Genomic DNA, 17,115 nt, shown 5'->3' with positions numbered 1-17,115 from the left:
GAGACTCAAATATAATGGAAGAATCAAATAAAAATGATTTAATTCTGCCTAAAAACTAATCTGACCAAGGCAGTATAGATTCACGACAGCAAAAAGAAATAAAGGCAGACCAGCCGATAGCAAAATTTTACATGCAGCACCTGCTTTTGGAAGAAACTATAATGAATGCAAACAAAATCTGTCAAATGTTACAACTGATAACCAGCAAGACTTATCTAAACAGATCATTACCACAAATAACCATTATTCTTCCTTCAATCAATTCATACTTCATAAAAACAATGGCATAACACTTTTTAGGATATGAAAGGGGGGGGGGGGAGTGTATGTGTGTGTACCAACAAACCATAAACCCATTAACACCACAACTTAATTCCAGTTCAGAATGACACAATAAAAATGTTATGTTTACATACCACTGGCAACCTGGACTGGAGCATCTGCAGATCATCATACCCATAAATCTGTTGGGGATTAAAACAAATCAAAGGTGGTGAGTCTCTAGTGTCTTTACTGAATTACTCAACACATGGAAGCTTTCCAGGATTACAAATCACATCAGCTCAGCAAGTTAATCACATCATTCAACTAGCTTGTTCAAATGGCAAATAAAATGTTCCTTGTTAAAAAGTGAAGTGATGCATCAGTAATGCACACAAAACTGCAAATATGTTATGGTACATTTCCCAAAGTCTTCTCATATGCTTTTTAAGGGAGCACTGGGTTGATGTTCCCAATCTTATAAAGCTGTGTATCAGGAGAGAAATACAGCAGAGTATGATCTTACTGTAACTGCAGATGTTCCGACATGTTCATTACTGTTGTAGATCTAACTCTCAAGTTCTGCTGCTGAAGGCCCAACATTTAGCTGGACTTCCACATCTTTCCACACTTCTACCTGTTGGTTGAACAGATGCTCTCCCACCAAGATGTTAGAATGCCTGCCTGCACCATCTTTCTTTCTTCACCAAGCAGAGGCAGAGCTAATGCTCCCAGGAAGCCAGCCCAAGCAGAACTATTCTTAAAGTTTCGCCTCCAAACACTAAACCACAAGGAAAAAAGGCAACTTGTGATTTTAGGGGAAAGAAGAGGTAGGGATAAAAGGTGACCGAGTACCCATTCCAATCCCAAGATTGTGACAGGTCCAGAAGAGAGGACTGGAGGGAGCAGAACTATTGCTACAACAGTGAAAGTACAGTTGTGTACACCTACCATAAATGTAGATGTTCGAGTGTCTTCAATGTTGCAGTCATAACTATAGGGTGATCCTGCCGGCAGGCAGCCCGAGGTCGGCCAGAATTCCAAAGTCTGGGTCTGGCGTCGGCTGTACCAGCAAGTACCCTGACGTCAGAATGTAGAGGTATAAAGCTGACAGCCGACGCCATCTTCTCCAGCCTTTCTTGCCCCAGATGTCAGAAGCCCCCCAAAAAACCAATAGGTGTCCAAAAGGAAACACAAATACACCACAAAAAGAAGTGGAAGAGAGAACAAACAAGAATAAGAGGGGATTGGTGGGAGGGAAACACCGACTGCAACAGTGAAGACACTCGAACATCTACATTTATGGTAGGTGTACACAACTACTATGTTCTTCGTGTTTCACTGTTGCAGTAATAACTGTAGGGTAGAATCCCAAAGATGTGAATGAGGGAGGAGGTTATGTAGAAGAAGGGGCAGCTAGAAGACCCTGCAAAACAGCAGAGGCAAAGCCTGCCCTAGACTTAGAATACAGAGGGAGATTATAGTGCTTAGAAAAAGTATGCACTGAACTCCAAGTGGCAGCTTCCAAAATGTCCTTGGTAGGAACTCCTCTGAGAAAAGCTGCTGAAGTGGCAGCTGCTCTAGAAGAATGACTTCTAACAGTACCTGGAATCTGTTTCCCATAGTGAGAGTAACAAAACCTTATTCCATGAGCAATCCATTTGGAAATAGTTTGTTTAGAAATAGCCTTACCTAGAGAACTGGAGGCATAAGAGATAAGCAATTGATCAGATTTTCTGAAATCTTTAGTTTTGTCCAAGTAAAATCGTAGTTGTCTGTGTACGTCCAATGAATGTAAGATCCTTTCCCCTTTATTTTGAGGATTTGGAAAGACGGTAGGAAGGTGAATAGTCTGATTTAGAGCCACTTTCGAAATCACCTTAGGCATAAATGTAGGATTGGACCTCAAGGAAACTCTGTCTTGGTGGAAGATAATATATGGTTCCACAGCCATAAGAGCTTGCAACTCTGAAACCCTTCTGGCAGAAGTCAATGCTAATAAAATAGCTGTCTTCCAGGATAAGAACTTCATATCCGAAGCCGCAGCAGGCTCAAAAGGAGGCAAAGTAAGTTTCTCCAAGACATAATTAAGATCCCAAACAGGAACAGGAGGAGTTCTGGGAGGTCTTAAATTCTTAGCCCCTCTCAAAAATTGTCTCACCAGCTGGTGAGAAAAGATGGGAGGATCAGTGTTGAAATGAGCCGAGATAGCAGAAGCATGAATTTTGATGGAGGAAAAGGAGATGCCTTTAAGCAAAAGGTCTGAGAGGTAAAGTAAAATGGAGGAAATATCAGGCAAAAGAGGGTTGGAACCTCGGTCTGCATCCAAATACAAAATCTTTTCCATTTAGAAGCATAAGATTTTCTAGTGCTAGGCCACCTAGCTTCTAAAAGAACATCCAGGGAAGAGCAGAAGGAATCAAAGGCCCTTGTAGAGCCAAGCTGCCAGGCATAGAGTCTTGATTTGAGAGTGTAGCATGTGACCCTGATGCTGGGACAGTAGAGAAGGGATCAGAGGTAGAATCCAAGGAGGTTCCAAGAATAGGTGTTTTAAAGTTGGATACCAAAACTGCCGAGGCCAATTAATTTGGAGCTATCAGAATGATAATCTTGGGTTTGTCCTGTTTTATTTTTAGTAACACCCGAGGCAGAAGAGGAAGAGGGAAGGCATATCCCGAAAGATTCTTCCAGCTGAATGACAGGGCATCCACTTTCCAAGCTGTTTTGTGGAAGGACCTGGTGCAAGAGAGAGGCAACTGATGATTGAGATGGGAGGCAAACAGATCTGAGGACAACCCCAAACTGCAGTAATCTGGCTGAATAAGCTGGAGTCCAGCATCCATTCATGAGGAGCCAAAAGGTTTCTGCGTAGGCTGTCTGCTAACAGATTCTGTTTTCCTGGAATGAATTGAGCTTGAAGATGCAGATTCAGATTTAGAGCCGTGTCCCATAAATTCATGGCTAGTCTGCAAAGGGGGTAAGAGTGAGAGCCCCCTTACTTGTTTATGTACCACATGACTGTGGTATTGTCTATACGAATCAGAAGAGGCCCTGGATTCAAAAGATTCTGGAAGGCTAGAAGAGCATTTTGGACTGCCAACATTTCCTTCAAGTTGATGTGCCAGAGAAGATGCTTCTTTATCCAAGAGCCCTGCTGGCAAATATCTAGAAAATGAGCTCCCCAAGCATAATCCGAAGCGTCCGTGGTTATGATCTGAGAAGGTTGAGGCAGACGAAAGGGATTCCCTTCGTTTAAAGCACAAGCCCTGGACCACCAAAGGAACTCCTTTTGGAGGCAGGGAATCAGTGGAATCATTGTGTCCAGACTGTGGTAATGCTGTGACCATACACTCTTTAGGTACCATTGAAGTTTTCCCATATGAAGCCATGCATTTGGAATCAACAGGATGCAAGAAGCCATGTAGCCCAATGCCTGCAGGAATTTCCTTGCAGTGAGGTGAGGTAGAGTAACCAAGGTTTTGAAAATTGAGGTCAGCTGTAATTGTTTTTCTGGAGTGAGGAAGGCCCTTTGCAAGCTTGTATTTAGAAGAGCTCCCAAAAAGATCATTTGTTGAGAGGGGATCAAATGTGACTTTTGTGTTCACTGAAAATCCCAGTAGAAGGAGAAGACGTTAAACAAAATGCAGATGCTGAAGTAGAAGGTCTTTGCTGTCCGCCTGAATAAGGCAGTCGTCCAGATAGGGGTAAATCTGAATCCCTTGAAGTCTGCAATAAGCTACTACTGGAGCCAGGCACTTGGTAAAGACTCTGGGCGCAGTAGATAAGCCAAAGGGCAGTACAGAGAATTGAAAGTGCCTCGAACCTGCCTTGAATCTGAGGTACTTTCTGCGTTCTTGCCTGATGGGAATGTGTAAGTAGGCTTCCTTTATGTCCAATGTCACCATCCAAGCATCCTGGGAGAGCATTGGAAGAAGTTGTTGTAGAGTAAGCATCTTGAATTTTGGGATTTCCAGAAAGGTGTTTAATACTGAAAGGACCAGAATAGGTCTCCATGAGTTTTGTTTTCTTGGGACCAGAAATAGTCTTGAGTAAAAAAATTTTTCCCATCTCTGAAAGTGGAACAGGCTCTATGGCTCTCATGGCCAATAAAGCGTCCACTTGATTTAAGGCCTCTGACCATTGATGTTTTGGCAGATCTGGCCAACTGATAGACCTTGGCAGAGTATGAAAGTGGAATTTGTAACCTCTTAAAATCACATCTAAAACCCATTTGTCTTGGGTAATATGAGTCCAATTTTGGTAGAAGAGAGAAAGTTTTCCTCTGAGAGGGGCTTCCAGGCAAGGAGGAACTGTAGCCCAGCAGAGAGAGCCATTGGGTCTGCTTCCTTTGTGATTGAGATCTGTCTTCTCCCCTTCTAGGGGATGAAGCAGTCCATTGTCTGGACCTGTAAGAGGCCTGAGCCCGACCTCTGGAGTCTCTATATCTTCCCCTTTGAGGCCTGTCAGACGTGGGAAAGGACCAATTTTTGGAGGGCCAATTTCTAGAAAATCTAGGGGGCTGAACCTGTAAGAAATCTTTAACAGTCTACATAGATTTCGCTTTATCCTCCATCTTTTTAATAACCTCCTCAGCTTTAGATCCAAACAAAACATCATGCTGAACAGGGGCATCTAACAACTTAGCCTCAACTTGCTCAGGTAAATTCTGCTCTCGAAGCCAAGCATGTCTCCTAATAACAGTACCAAAGGCTGCGGCCCTACAAGAAGCCTCTCCAAGGCATCAAAACCACAATGTAAACTATGTTTGTTAACTTGTTCAGTTGCATGCAATACATCCTGTAATTCCTTGTCCTCTGCACATGCAGGAAAGGTAGAAAGTTTTTGTTTTAAAACAGACAAAATAAATTGCTGATACTTGAACATATGAAACTGGCAATTTAAAGCTCTAATAGAAAGAGTAGCAGAGGTATACACCTTTTTGCCCCATCTGTCCAAGGCACGAGAATCCTTTTCAGAGGGAATAGGATTTTTAGATGAAGCGGCCTTAGCAGCCTTGGAACCCTGAGAAATAGTTTGAGGATCTGCAGAAGGGTTCTTGAAAAAAAATTGATGGGAATCAGGAACTCTGTAAAATCTATCCGGCTTAGAAGGAGCAGGCGAAAAGGAATCAGGATTCAGGTTAGCTTCAGAGAAGGCATCATCCACAATATCAAGAAAGTACAGTTTTGTACCTACCATAAATGTAGATGTCAGATAGATATGCAACTGCAGTCCTGACATATGGGTTGTCCTGCCTCAGGCAGCCCTTCGGTCGGCCGGATTCCAAAGTCTGGGTCCGGCGTCGGCTGATGTCGCCTCCTCCCCGACGTCAGAGCGGCTGGGGTATAAAGGCATCAGCAGACGCCATCTTCTTCAGTGTTTCTTGCCCCAGATGCCAGGTGCCCTCCAAGGAAGGCTAAATTTTGTGAATGGATAAACCAAAAATTCAGAAATGCACAACAGTAATAAACAGATACACCATAACAGATAACCCCAGCTTATAGGAAAGGGGGGGGGGGGGAATGGACCCAAGGGAAAAAACTGGGGGGGAGGAGGGAAACCTGACTGCAGTTGCATATCTATCGGACATCTACATTTATGGTAGGTACAAAACTGTACTATGTCCTTCAAGAATGCAACTGCAGTCCTGACATATGGGTTGAATACCATAGCCAAGCTGGGGGTGGTAGGACTAAGCAAGGGATGGTGTAGCTAGAAGGCCCTGCAGGACTGCCAAAGCAAAGCCTGCTCGGGATCTGGAGTATAATGGCAGGTTGTAGTGTTTGGTAAATGTATGCACGGAGCTCCATGTAGCAGCCTCTAGAATATCTTTTGTGGCCACTCCTCTAAGAAAGGCTGTGGATGTGGCCATAGCTCTGGTGGAGTGTGGTCTAATATTAGCTGGCACACTCTTTCCATGGAAGGAGTAACAGAATCTGATGCAGTGTCCAATCCATTTTGAGATAGTTTGTTTGGTGACTGCCTTTCCTTGTGTCCCAGCAGCATAGGCTACAAACAGTTGGTCAGACTTCCTGGTAGACTTTGTTCTGTCCAAGTAGTAGCGTAGTTGTCTGTGAATGTCTAAAGTATGCAACAGCTTTTCCCCTTTGTTTTGAGGGTTAGGAAAGAAAGTAGGCAGGTGAATTGCTTGGTTTAGTGACACTCTGGATATCACCTTAGGCATGAAGGAAGGATTGGTTCTAAGTGAAACTCTGTCCTGATGAAAGATGAGAAAAGGAGGGACTGCCATGAGGGCCTGTATCTCCGAGACTCTTCTTGCTGAGGTGACTGCCAACAGGAAAACCGTTTTCCAAGAGAGAAATTGCATTTCTGAAGATGCTGCTGGTTCAAAAGGAGGGAGAGTTAATTTTTCCAAGACGTAATTGAGGTCCCATGTAGGAATTGGTTGTTTCCTTGGAGGTTTGATATTCTTTATACCCCTTAGAAACTGTCTTAGCAAGGGATGCGAAAACACAGGTGGGTCCACAGTTGTAATGAGCAGAGATAGCTGAAGCGTGGATTTTGATGGAAGAGTATGAGAGGCCACTGTGAAACATTTCTGCCAAGTATTCTAATATCTGAGGTATGTTCATCAGTGATGCATCCTGTCCCTTGTTGACATTCCAGATGATGAAACTCCTCCATTTGGCCGAATAGGCTTTTCTGGTGGAAGGTCTGCGTGCCTCCAGCAAAATGTCCTGTACTGTTTTGGAGAGGGAGTCATGCGTTAGACCCAAAATCAGAAAAAAGGCCAGCACCAAGGAAGCTTCAAAAGTAGTTTAATAAAACTGAAACTAGACCGGTTTCAGCAGCAAGGCTTTCATCAGTAGTGTAGTCAGCAAAAAGCACTTAGTCATCATCTTATATAATGTTCTTTAAGGCATCTAAATGACATCACTTCCTGATAAGTCAAAAATGCAAACAAGGCAAAAGTAATTGAAAAATACAATCAAGGCAAAAGTAATTGAAAAATACATAGTTCAGTAAACAAAAAAGTTTGCCTGAGTTGATGCATATCTCCAGATTATAATGAAAAAATCCAAAGAGACACAGTATACTGGTATATCAATGATAATAAACAAACTTAATAAAGACATACAATAAAGGGTAAATGCCCAAAAATAAACCGAAACAAAAGTCAGGTTATAAGAATTCTGGTGTTGAATACCAGCCACAGTATCCTAAATTGAGCTGAAATGCAAAAACCTAAGCAATGCAACCTGATAAGAAATAAGTACATATACGTAATGCAAGTGTTGGTTAATTACAAATTATAATTTATCATTTAATCCAGGAGGGAAAAGCCCCCCAAGTTTAATGATGCACCTTTTTTCTTTGGTATTTAGGATATCATGCCAACCTGTTTTAAAAGATCGATTCCTATGATATGATCAATGATGGTGAATGTAAATTTGGCAGTGGGATGTTTGATAACATGTCTATATAGTGCATTAGTTAATCTTCTGTTTCTAATGTCACCAAGGTGTTCAGAGATCCTGACACAAAACTGTCTAGACGTTTGGCCAATATAAAATGCATGACATGTACATGTGGCAAGATAAATAATCCAGTCTGAACTGCAGTTGCCAAAAACTGTATGTCGATATTTGTCCAGTGTTCCTACTAGTGAAAGAAGTAGTTTTGAAAATATAGTTACAAAACTGCAATGTCCATGGATAAATGCCTGAAAGTTTATCTCCAGTAAGTGTTCTTTGAGTTGGAGTGTGATCCATGACCCTGGTTTTTATAGTGTGAAAATAAATTCCTAAAGTTTTGCCTTTCCTATAGGAAAAATAACATCGTTCTCGAGATAATCTTCCAACAATGGATGAGAATTCAATATATTCCAATGAGTATTAATAATATTTACTAAATTGGCACTATTCCTGCCATAAGTGGTGACAAATCTACATACATCTGATTCCTCATTATGAGTTTTAGTATTGTATTGGAGAAGAGAATCCCTGGATTTAGCATTACTAAATTGGACTGCTGACTCAATAGTACGAGTGGAATAACCTCTGGACAAAAATCTCTTGGTTAGATCCATTTGATGACTCTGAAGATCATCCACTGAGGAACAAATCCTTTTCATCCGCACAAACTGTGATTTCGGTATGTTCAATAATATGTTTGGATGAAAACTATCAGCATGTAGAAGGGTATTATATTGTGAGAATTTTCTGTGTACGGACGTTCTAAGAGTGTTATCCTCCTGTCAATTAAATTGACATCCAAATAACTGATTGCACTCCTATTATATTCCACAGTGAATTGATACCCCAGATGTTCCCATTCAAATGTTGAATAAATTCCTGAGGTATTCCTCACCTCCTTTCCATATAAGCCAACAGTCGTCCAGGTATCTTCTCCATATATCAATCTCAGGTAGATATATGTTGTGCAAAGGGTCATATAAAATCATATCTTCCATGTAGCCCATAAAAGATCAGCATAAATGGGTGCAAATGATGCACCCATAGCCGCATCTCTGTATGTTGCCAATAGCAGTTTTGTTGGAAATAAAAACATTTTTAGTTAGAATGTGTTCAGCCATACACAACAATAAGGTGTTCATCCCTGGGGTATAAATTGGTTTTATTTAGCCAGTATTCCAAGGCATTAATACCCAATGAGGGATGCTGGTATAAAGCGAGGATACATCAAGGGTACACATAAGCCATTCAGGGTCCAATTGAGACTGGAGACTATCTGCAAAAATTCAGTCGTGTCCTTGATTCTTGCTCTAACACATGTTAACAGTGGTTTCAATTTTCAGTTAGAAAAACAGACAAGGGTTCAGTGAGTGACCCAATGCCAGATACAATCGGTCTGCCTGGTGGCTGATCAATGGACTTATGAATCTTAGGAAGTAGATAAAGTTGTTGTTTCAGAGGATCCTTAACCGTCAAATGAGTTTTGGTTTTATCAGAGATAATTCCAGATTCTACAGCCTTTTCAAAATTCATTAATTTCAAGGCAAAACCTGGAGTAGGATCAATCTCCATCTTCATGTAATGATGATGGTTGGAAAGTTGTCTAAGACCTTCATTCACATAATACTCAGTATCCATCACCATCACCGCACCCTTTTTTCGCAGAAATAATAACAATATCCATATTATTTCTGAGTTGTGTGACTGCTATTTGTTCCTTCCTAGACATGTTATGCTTTATAGTGTCAACAGAACCCAAATTGAAGTGTATATCCTTTATAACCGCCTGCTGGAAAACAGCAACATGTTTATCCATGGGAGGGTTAAATGTAGATTTGTGAAATCTAAAATCAGATGATCTTTGAGCATTGTCAGTTTGATCTTGTTGTTGAAAAAATAATTTCAAGTTGATTTTCCTACAAAAATCCATTGTATCAGAAACCAAAATACTTTCATCAGTGAAAAAACCAGGTATGAAACCAAGGCCTTTATTAAGAAGGGAATATTGATCATCAGTCAAAATATGACTTGAAATATTTAAAACATTAGTACATGAATGATTTACTTCACTATCGACATGAAGAGCTCTTCTAAGTTTTTGACCTCTGTGTTTCCTTCCTGCCCTGTGTTTTCTCCAAACTGCCAGCTTTAAGGTTTGTAGGTTCTGATGAACTGTCTTGTAATTGTGTTGAGTCAGGAGCTGAGGCCATTGAGGCAAGGGCCACGGTTTGGAGTGAGTTATGCTCAGTAGCAGTGGATACCAGTGTTGCCTTGGCCAGTCTGGAGCTATCAAGATTCCTCTCGGTTGTTCTGCCTTGATCTTCAGTAACACCTTGGTGAGTAAAGGTAGAGGAGGGAATGCATAAATTGTTAGGGCATTCCAGCTGAAGGAAAGAGCATCCATTCTCCAGGCTAGAGGATGGTGTATCCTTGTGCAAAACCTTTCCAGCTGATGATTGAGATGAGATGAGATGCAAAGAGGTCTCTGTCTGGTCTTCCCCATGCAGATGTTATTTGTGAGAATATGCGTGGGTGTAGCATCCATTCGTGTGGATCCAAGAAATTTCTGCTCAACCTGTCTGCCAGAACATTGTCCTTGCCCGGAACAAACTGGGATTGCAAGTAGATGTTCAGATTCAGGGACTTTTCCCAAAGAGTCATTGTTAGTCTGCAGAGGGGATAGGAATGAGTGCCCCCTTGTTTGTTTATGTACCACATGACAGTGGTGTTGTCTGTCCTTATTAGCAGATGACCTTGCTGAAGAGATTTTCCAAAGGCTTCTATTGCATGTATCACTGCCAACATCTCTTTTTGATTTATGTGCTGATGCATTTCCATGGGAGTCCATTGCCCTTGAATGCATCTGCCGTCCATGTGTGCCCCCCCCATCCATGGTCTGAGGCGTCTGTTGTAATAGTTTGCCTCGTTGGAGGTTTGTTGAAAGGCATTCCTTCGTTTAAGTGACTTGCTTGAGCCCACCACAAAAATTCCCTTTGCAGGCATGGTATGAGTGGTATTATGTCTTCCAGGTTGTGGCTGTGTTGAGACCACAAGCTTTTTAGGTACCATTGCAGTTTTCTCATGTGAAGTCTTGCCAGAGGGATTAGAAGAATGCAAGATGCCATGAACCCCAGGGCCTGCAGGGTTTTCCTTGCGGTCAGGTGGGTTAGTTTTGCTAGGCTTTTGAAGTAATCTGTTAAATGCTCTTGTTTCTCCTCTGTGAGGAAGGCCATTTGTAGCTGTGTGTTCAGCTTTGCTCCTAGAAAAATAATCTCTTGGGATGGCAGTAGTCTTGATTTTTGAATGTTGACTGTGTATCCCAAAGCCTGCAGCAATTGAATGACATAATCCAAGTGTTTTATCAAGGTTTGTTTGCTGTCTGCTTGTATGAGGCAGTCGTCCAGGTAAGGGTATATTTGAATCCCTTGGAGTCTGCAATGTGCCACTTCTGATGCCAGGCATTTCGTGAATACTCTGGGCGCAGTAGATAAGCCAAACGGCAATGCTGAGAATTGATAGTGCTCTGTTCCTGCAAGAAATCTGAGGTATCTTCTGCAACTGTGTCTGATAGGGACATGCAGGTATGCCTCCTTGAGGTCCAGAGTAACCAGCCAAAACCCCTTGCCCAGCATGGGAAGAAGTTGCTGTAACGTCAGCATCTTGAATTTTGGCACCATGAGAAAAGTATTTAGAACGGACAAGTCCAAAATAGGCCTCCATTGCTTTTCTTTTCTTGGAACAAGGAACAGTCTTGAATAAAATCCCTGGCCTTGTTCCTGAGGAGGAACCTTCTCTATTGCTTTTATTTTTAACAGCTTTGAGACTTCTTTGAGTGCCTCTGCCCTTTGATTTTGTGGCAGGATTGGCATGCCTTGTCCTGTTGGTAAAGTATGGAAGTGGAATCTGTAGCCTCTGTGTATTATATCCAGAATCCATTTGTCCTTTGTTATAATGTGCCAGTTTGTTGAGAATAGAGATAATTTTCCGCCTAAAGGTACTTCTCTTTGAGCCTTGGTAGGCGGAGTGATAGGCAAGTCATTGTGATTGTCCCTGTGGAGCAGGTGAAGTACTTGTGCCACTTCTTTGATTTTGAGGTTGCCACTGGCGTCCCCCTGTAGGAGCCTCGGTATTGCCTTCTACCTCGTGCACGCCTGTTCTTTCCCCTTTGAAACTTGTCTGAGTCTGGAAAGGACCAATTCTTTGAAGGCCAATTTCTGCTGAATCTGGGTGGCTGAACCTGGAGGAAATCTTTTACTGTCTGTACTGATTTTGCCTTCTCCTCAATAGACTTCAACACATCCTGAGCATTAGCACCAAAAAGCTTCTGTTTATCCAGAGGTGCGTCCAGGAGCTTTACTTTAACATGATCCGGTAGAGGCTGCTCTTTCAACCAAGCATGTCTACGGATAACAGCCCCTGTCATGACTGCCCTACATGAAGCCTCCAATGCATCATAACCACACTGAAGAAAATGGTTACTAACCTGCTGAGAATTATGAACCAAATCCTGCAATGCTTTTCTATCTATAGGCCAAGGAGAGGCTAGCTATTTCTGCAAATCATCCAGTAAAAAATCCTGGTACTAAAAACATATGAAAAAGGCAGTTGAGTGACCTCATGGCAAGGGTGGTAGAGGTATAAACTTTTTTACCCCATCTATCCAGGGACCTTGCTTCCCTGTCAGCTGGTAGTGGATTTTTGGCCGAGGAAGAAGCCACTCCTTTGGGGCCCTGTGAAATAGTTTCTAAATCCACAGATTGGGCCTTAAAGAAATGCGTGTGAGTGTCAGGGACCCTGTAATATCTGTCTGGCTTGACAGGAGCAGGAGGGAGAGAATCAGGGGAAGCACTGGAGTCTGAAAATACATCATCCAGGACATCCAAAACTGGAGGGATAGCCAAAGGTCTGTGCTGGGGTAACTTGAGGAAGGTACGGAGCCTTTTCCTGGAGTCAGAGAAATCCTGACCCTGCCACTTAAAATGTTCCCTCATGGAGTGGAGGACTTCACCGAAAGAAAAATCCTCAGGAGGAGAGGCAGAGGGAATAGATTCCTCAGCATCAGAGTCTTCATAGGCTTGGAAGGATTCTTCATGGGTATCTGAATGCTCTGAATACCGAGGCTTCATCTGAAGAGAGGTTGTCTGCTTGCTCAGTTCTAGGCCTTTTTTCTGCAGGTGGCTGAGAACCTCTGTCTGGATGGGGCTGAGACCCCCTGATAAGAGAGATTAGGTCTGCAGCAAGAGACATGATCTGTCTATCTGAAGAAGGAGCCTGAGAGGTAGGCTTAGGATGGGCCTTGGCCTTGCTGGTGGCCTTAGCACGTGCAAAGGCCTTGATGGACATGGATACAGGAGGCCTAGCTGCCCCACGTGCAAGGGTAACCTTGTCCACAGGAATGGTGTCGGGTTGTTCCAGAACTTCGGTTTCTGGAGGAAATTCAACAACCGGCACCGGTGTAGCCTCCGAGACAGAGGATCGTGTTAATGCGGTGTCGGCCTGGAGCGGTTGAATAATCGCTTCTGAAGGGACCAAAGCACTCGCGGAGGGCTAAGGTGTAGAGTCGGAGAAAGACGCGGGCCGAGGATGTCGGTCCCGGTCCGTACGTTTCTTGGTAGTTTGTGCTGTCGGTTGTTCCGACGGCATGTTGTAAGCGAAGGATTCACCAAAAAAGTTTTCGGCAAATTCTGCCCGGCGCCTGAGAGTGCGCTTATTAAAGCAAGCACAGGCAGCACAGGCAGAGACGTCGTGGTCTGGGCCCAGGCAAGGGAGGCAGTAGGAATGGAAGTCCTTATGAGGTATTTGTTTACCACAAGACAAACAATTATTAACTTTCTCAATTTGTTCTGACATCGGCTGAGGCAAGAAAAAATGTTCCCCATCGGGGTACTTAGCTTTTTAGATGACTTCAGTACTGAAAACACAGGAGCTGACCGACCGGCACTTGCAAACTGCTTCTGCTTCGGGCACCACACGGCAAGAAAGCCTGAAGAAGATGGCGTCGGCTGATGCCTTTATACCCCAGCCGCTCTGATGTCGGGGAGGAGGCGACATCAGCCAACGTCGGACCCAGACTTTGGAATCCGGCCAACCGAAGGGCTGCTTGAGGCAGGACAACCCATATGTCAGGACTGCAGTTGCATTCTTGAAGGACATCAGGAGGAATAGCCAAAGGTCTGTGTTGTGGGAGAAGGAGAAATTCCCTAAGTCTCTTCTTGGAAGCGGAATAATCCTGACCTTCCCAATGAAAATGCTCTCTCATCTCATGCAAGGTTTCCCCAAAAGAAAAATCTTCAGGGGGAGAAGCAGAGGGAATAGAGTCCTCTGCATCAGAATCCTCATAAGGAGGAAAAGAATAATCCTGGTCAGAGGAAGAGACTGAAGACACAGAAGCCTGATCAGAGGAATCATAAGGAATATCCTTGTCTAGGCCTTTTTTCAGGAGGAGGGTGAGAACCCCTAATCATAGTAAGCAAATCTTCAGCCATCCTTAATAATTGCTTCTGGGTCTTGGGAGCTGAATCCGAAGAAGCTTGAGAAAAAACCCTTGGCTTAACAGGAGTCTTTGACTTTGCCTTTGTCCTTGTAAAATGGTGATATGAGAAGGCCTGAAAACCCCTTCAGAAGCCGGTACCTGCACAGCGGTTCCGGACCCATCTGAAGGAGCGACGTCCAAAGGTCCTGCAGCAGATAAAATACTGGGCCTAGTTGGGTCCCCATGGGAGTCCGTGTCGGCCATCTGTTCCGAAGTGGCTGACGACAGGGGCTGCAAAAGCGCCTCATTGACGACAGCCGAACCCGAAGCTGGCTCCGGCTGCAAAGTATCCAGTTTGGACCTCGGAGGCCTATCCTTGTCCTTGCGTTTTTTGTGTATTCCGGTTGTCGGTAAAGTATCAGACGACATCCTATAATTGAACCGTCTACCGAAATAATTCAAGGCCCAATCGTACCTACGCTTAATCGTACGAGAATTAAACCTGGCACAAAACCGACAGCAAGAAAAGTACAGTTTTGTACCTACCATAAATGTAGATGTTCGAGGATCTACATTGCTGCAGTCATAACCTGTGGGTAGTCCGCTGTCCTCGGTCGGTCCGAATACCAAAGAGCTAGTCTGGCGTCGGTCATTGTCGCCCAGATCTGACGTCAGTACGTAGTAGTACTTAAGCGCATGACCGACGCCATATCCTCAGTCTTTCTTGCCCCAGATGTCAGAAGGCCTAAAAATGAAAGGCCAGAGCCAAAAAAGTAAACGCCCAACAACCACCACTGTGGAAATAGAGTATCCCAAAAAGAAACACAGCAACCACAAACTATAGAGGGGAAGGAGGGAGGGATAATAGGACTGCAGCAATGTAGATCCTCGAACATCTACATTTATGGTAGGTACAAAACTGTACTATGTTCTTCGTCTCACATTGCTGCAGTCATAACCTGTGGGTAGAATCCCAAAGCAAAGGAAAAGGGAGGCTGGCAAACTAAATAGCATTAGGAGCTGCTAACATGCCCTGTAAAACTGCAGTGGCAAACCCAGCCCTGGACTTGGAATAAAGAGGGAGATGGTAATGCTTAGTAAAAGTGTGTACTGAACTCCAAGTAGCTGCCTCCAAAATATCCTAAGTAGCTACCCCCCTCAAAAAAGCAGTAGATGTGGCAGTAGCCCTAGTAGAATGAGGTCTGATCCCAGCAGGAACATTCTTCCCATGATGAGAATAACAAAAGCAATACATTGACCAATCCACTTAGAAATAGTCTGCTTTGAAACAGCTTTCCCTTGTGAACCCAAAGCAAAGGAAACAAATAATTGTTGAGTCTGTCTGAACTCTTTAGTTCTGCTCAAATAATAACGTAGCTGCCTGTGGATATCCAAAGAATGCAAGACTTTTCCCCCCTTATTTTGGGGATCAGCATAAAAAGTAGGCAAATGAATAGACTGGTTCAAGGCCACATTAGAAATCACTTTAGGCATAAAATTAGGGTTAGTACGCAAAGAAAAGTACAGTTTTGTACCTACCATAAATGTAGATGTTCGAGGATTCCATTGCTGCAGTCCTTACTATTGGGTATAGTCCGCATCCAGTCGGCCCGAATACCAGAGTATAAGGCTGACGTCGGTCAGGGCGCATTAGACTGACGTCAGTACGTCAGGGTACTAATGCGCATGACCGGCGTCATATCCTCAGTCTTTTCTTGCCCCAGATGTCAGAAGACCCTAAAAAGACAAGGCCCAAAATACCTGCACCAAAACATGAACAATATATACAAAAATATAAGCAGGTAAACACACCTACACAACCACCCCTAAACACAGAGCTGAAGGAGGGAGGTATTGGACTGCAGCAATGGAATCCTCGAACATCTACATTTATGGTAGGTACAAAACTGTACTCTTTTCTTCCTTTCCCACTGCTGCAGTCCTTACTATTGGGTAGAATCCCAAAGCAGAGGTAAGGGAGGCTGGCAAATCATAAAGAAGCAGGAGCTGACAACATGCCTTGCAAAACAGCTGTGGCAAAACCAGCCCTAGACTTAGAGTAGATAGGAAGGTGATAATGCTTAGAGAAAGTATGCACTGAACTCCAAGTAGCTGCTTCCAAAATATCCTTAGTTGCCACCCTAGAAATGCTGTTGAAGTGGCAGTAGCCCTAGTGGAATGAGGCCTAATCCCAGCTGGAACCTCCTTGCCATGATGGGAATAACAAAATGCAATGCAAAAGCCAATCCACCTAGAAATAGTTTGTTTTGACACAGGCTTGCCCTGCGAACTCAAAGCAAAAGAAACAAACAACTGCTGAGACTGCCTAAAATCCTTAGTCCTGCTTAAGTAATAACGCAATTGCCTGTGTACATCTAAAGTATGCAAAATCTTTTCCCCTTTATTTTGGGGGTCTGCATAAAAAGTAGGCAAATGAATAGTTTGGTTTAAAGCCACACTAGAAACCACCTTAGGCATAAAGGAAGGATTAGTGCGTAATGATACCCTATCCTTATGGAAAATCAAAAGGGCTCGACTGCCATAAGGGCCTGCAACTCAGACACCCTACTTGCAGAAGTAATAGCCAACAAAAAGCAGTCTTCCATGACAAATATTTCAATTCAGCAGTAGCCGCAGGCTCAAAAGGTTGTAGAGTAAGTTTTTCCAACACAAAATTGAGATCCCAAGCAGGAGTAGGAGCTCACGTGGGGTCTTATATTTTTGCCCCTCTAAGAAACTGCTTGAACAAAGGATCACGAAAACAATGGTGGGTCACAATCATAGTGAGCTGAGATTGCTGCAGCATGAATCTTAATGGAAGAGAAGGACAGACCCTTGTCCAGTAACTCAGTAAGATATTGAAGAGCCATACTCAAATTAGGCTCAGAAATCTCCAAATTCTTTGCTTTACTCCAAAATAAAAATCTCTTCCATTTTGCTGCGTAC

The 17,115-nt window shown here is 43.3% G+C and overlaps 1 protein-coding gene across 1 annotated transcript in view; it reads right to left on the bottom strand.

Moving 5' to 3' along the window:
• Positions 1-17,115, bottom strand: part of UBAP2 (ubiquitin associated protein 2) — a 2,620,504-nt gene that overhangs the window by 410,422 nt on the left and 2,192,967 nt on the right. Inside the window, exon 17 of the mRNA XM_044087268.1 lies at positions 417-464. Coding sequence (XP_043943203.1) covers positions 417-464 — 48 coding nt within the window. The remainder of the gene's footprint in view (positions 1-416; positions 465-17,115) is intronic.

The sequence above is a fragment of the Protopterus annectens genome, chromosome 1.part1 (assembly GCF_019279795.1).
Source record: "Protopterus annectens isolate FY-2018-M chromosome 1.part1, PAN1.0, whole genome shotgun sequence".
NCBI classification, from domain to species: domain Eukaryota; kingdom Metazoa; phylum Chordata; order Ceratodontiformes; family Protopteridae; genus Protopterus; species Protopterus annectens.
This window is presented reverse-complemented; position numbering and strand designations above follow the sequence as displayed.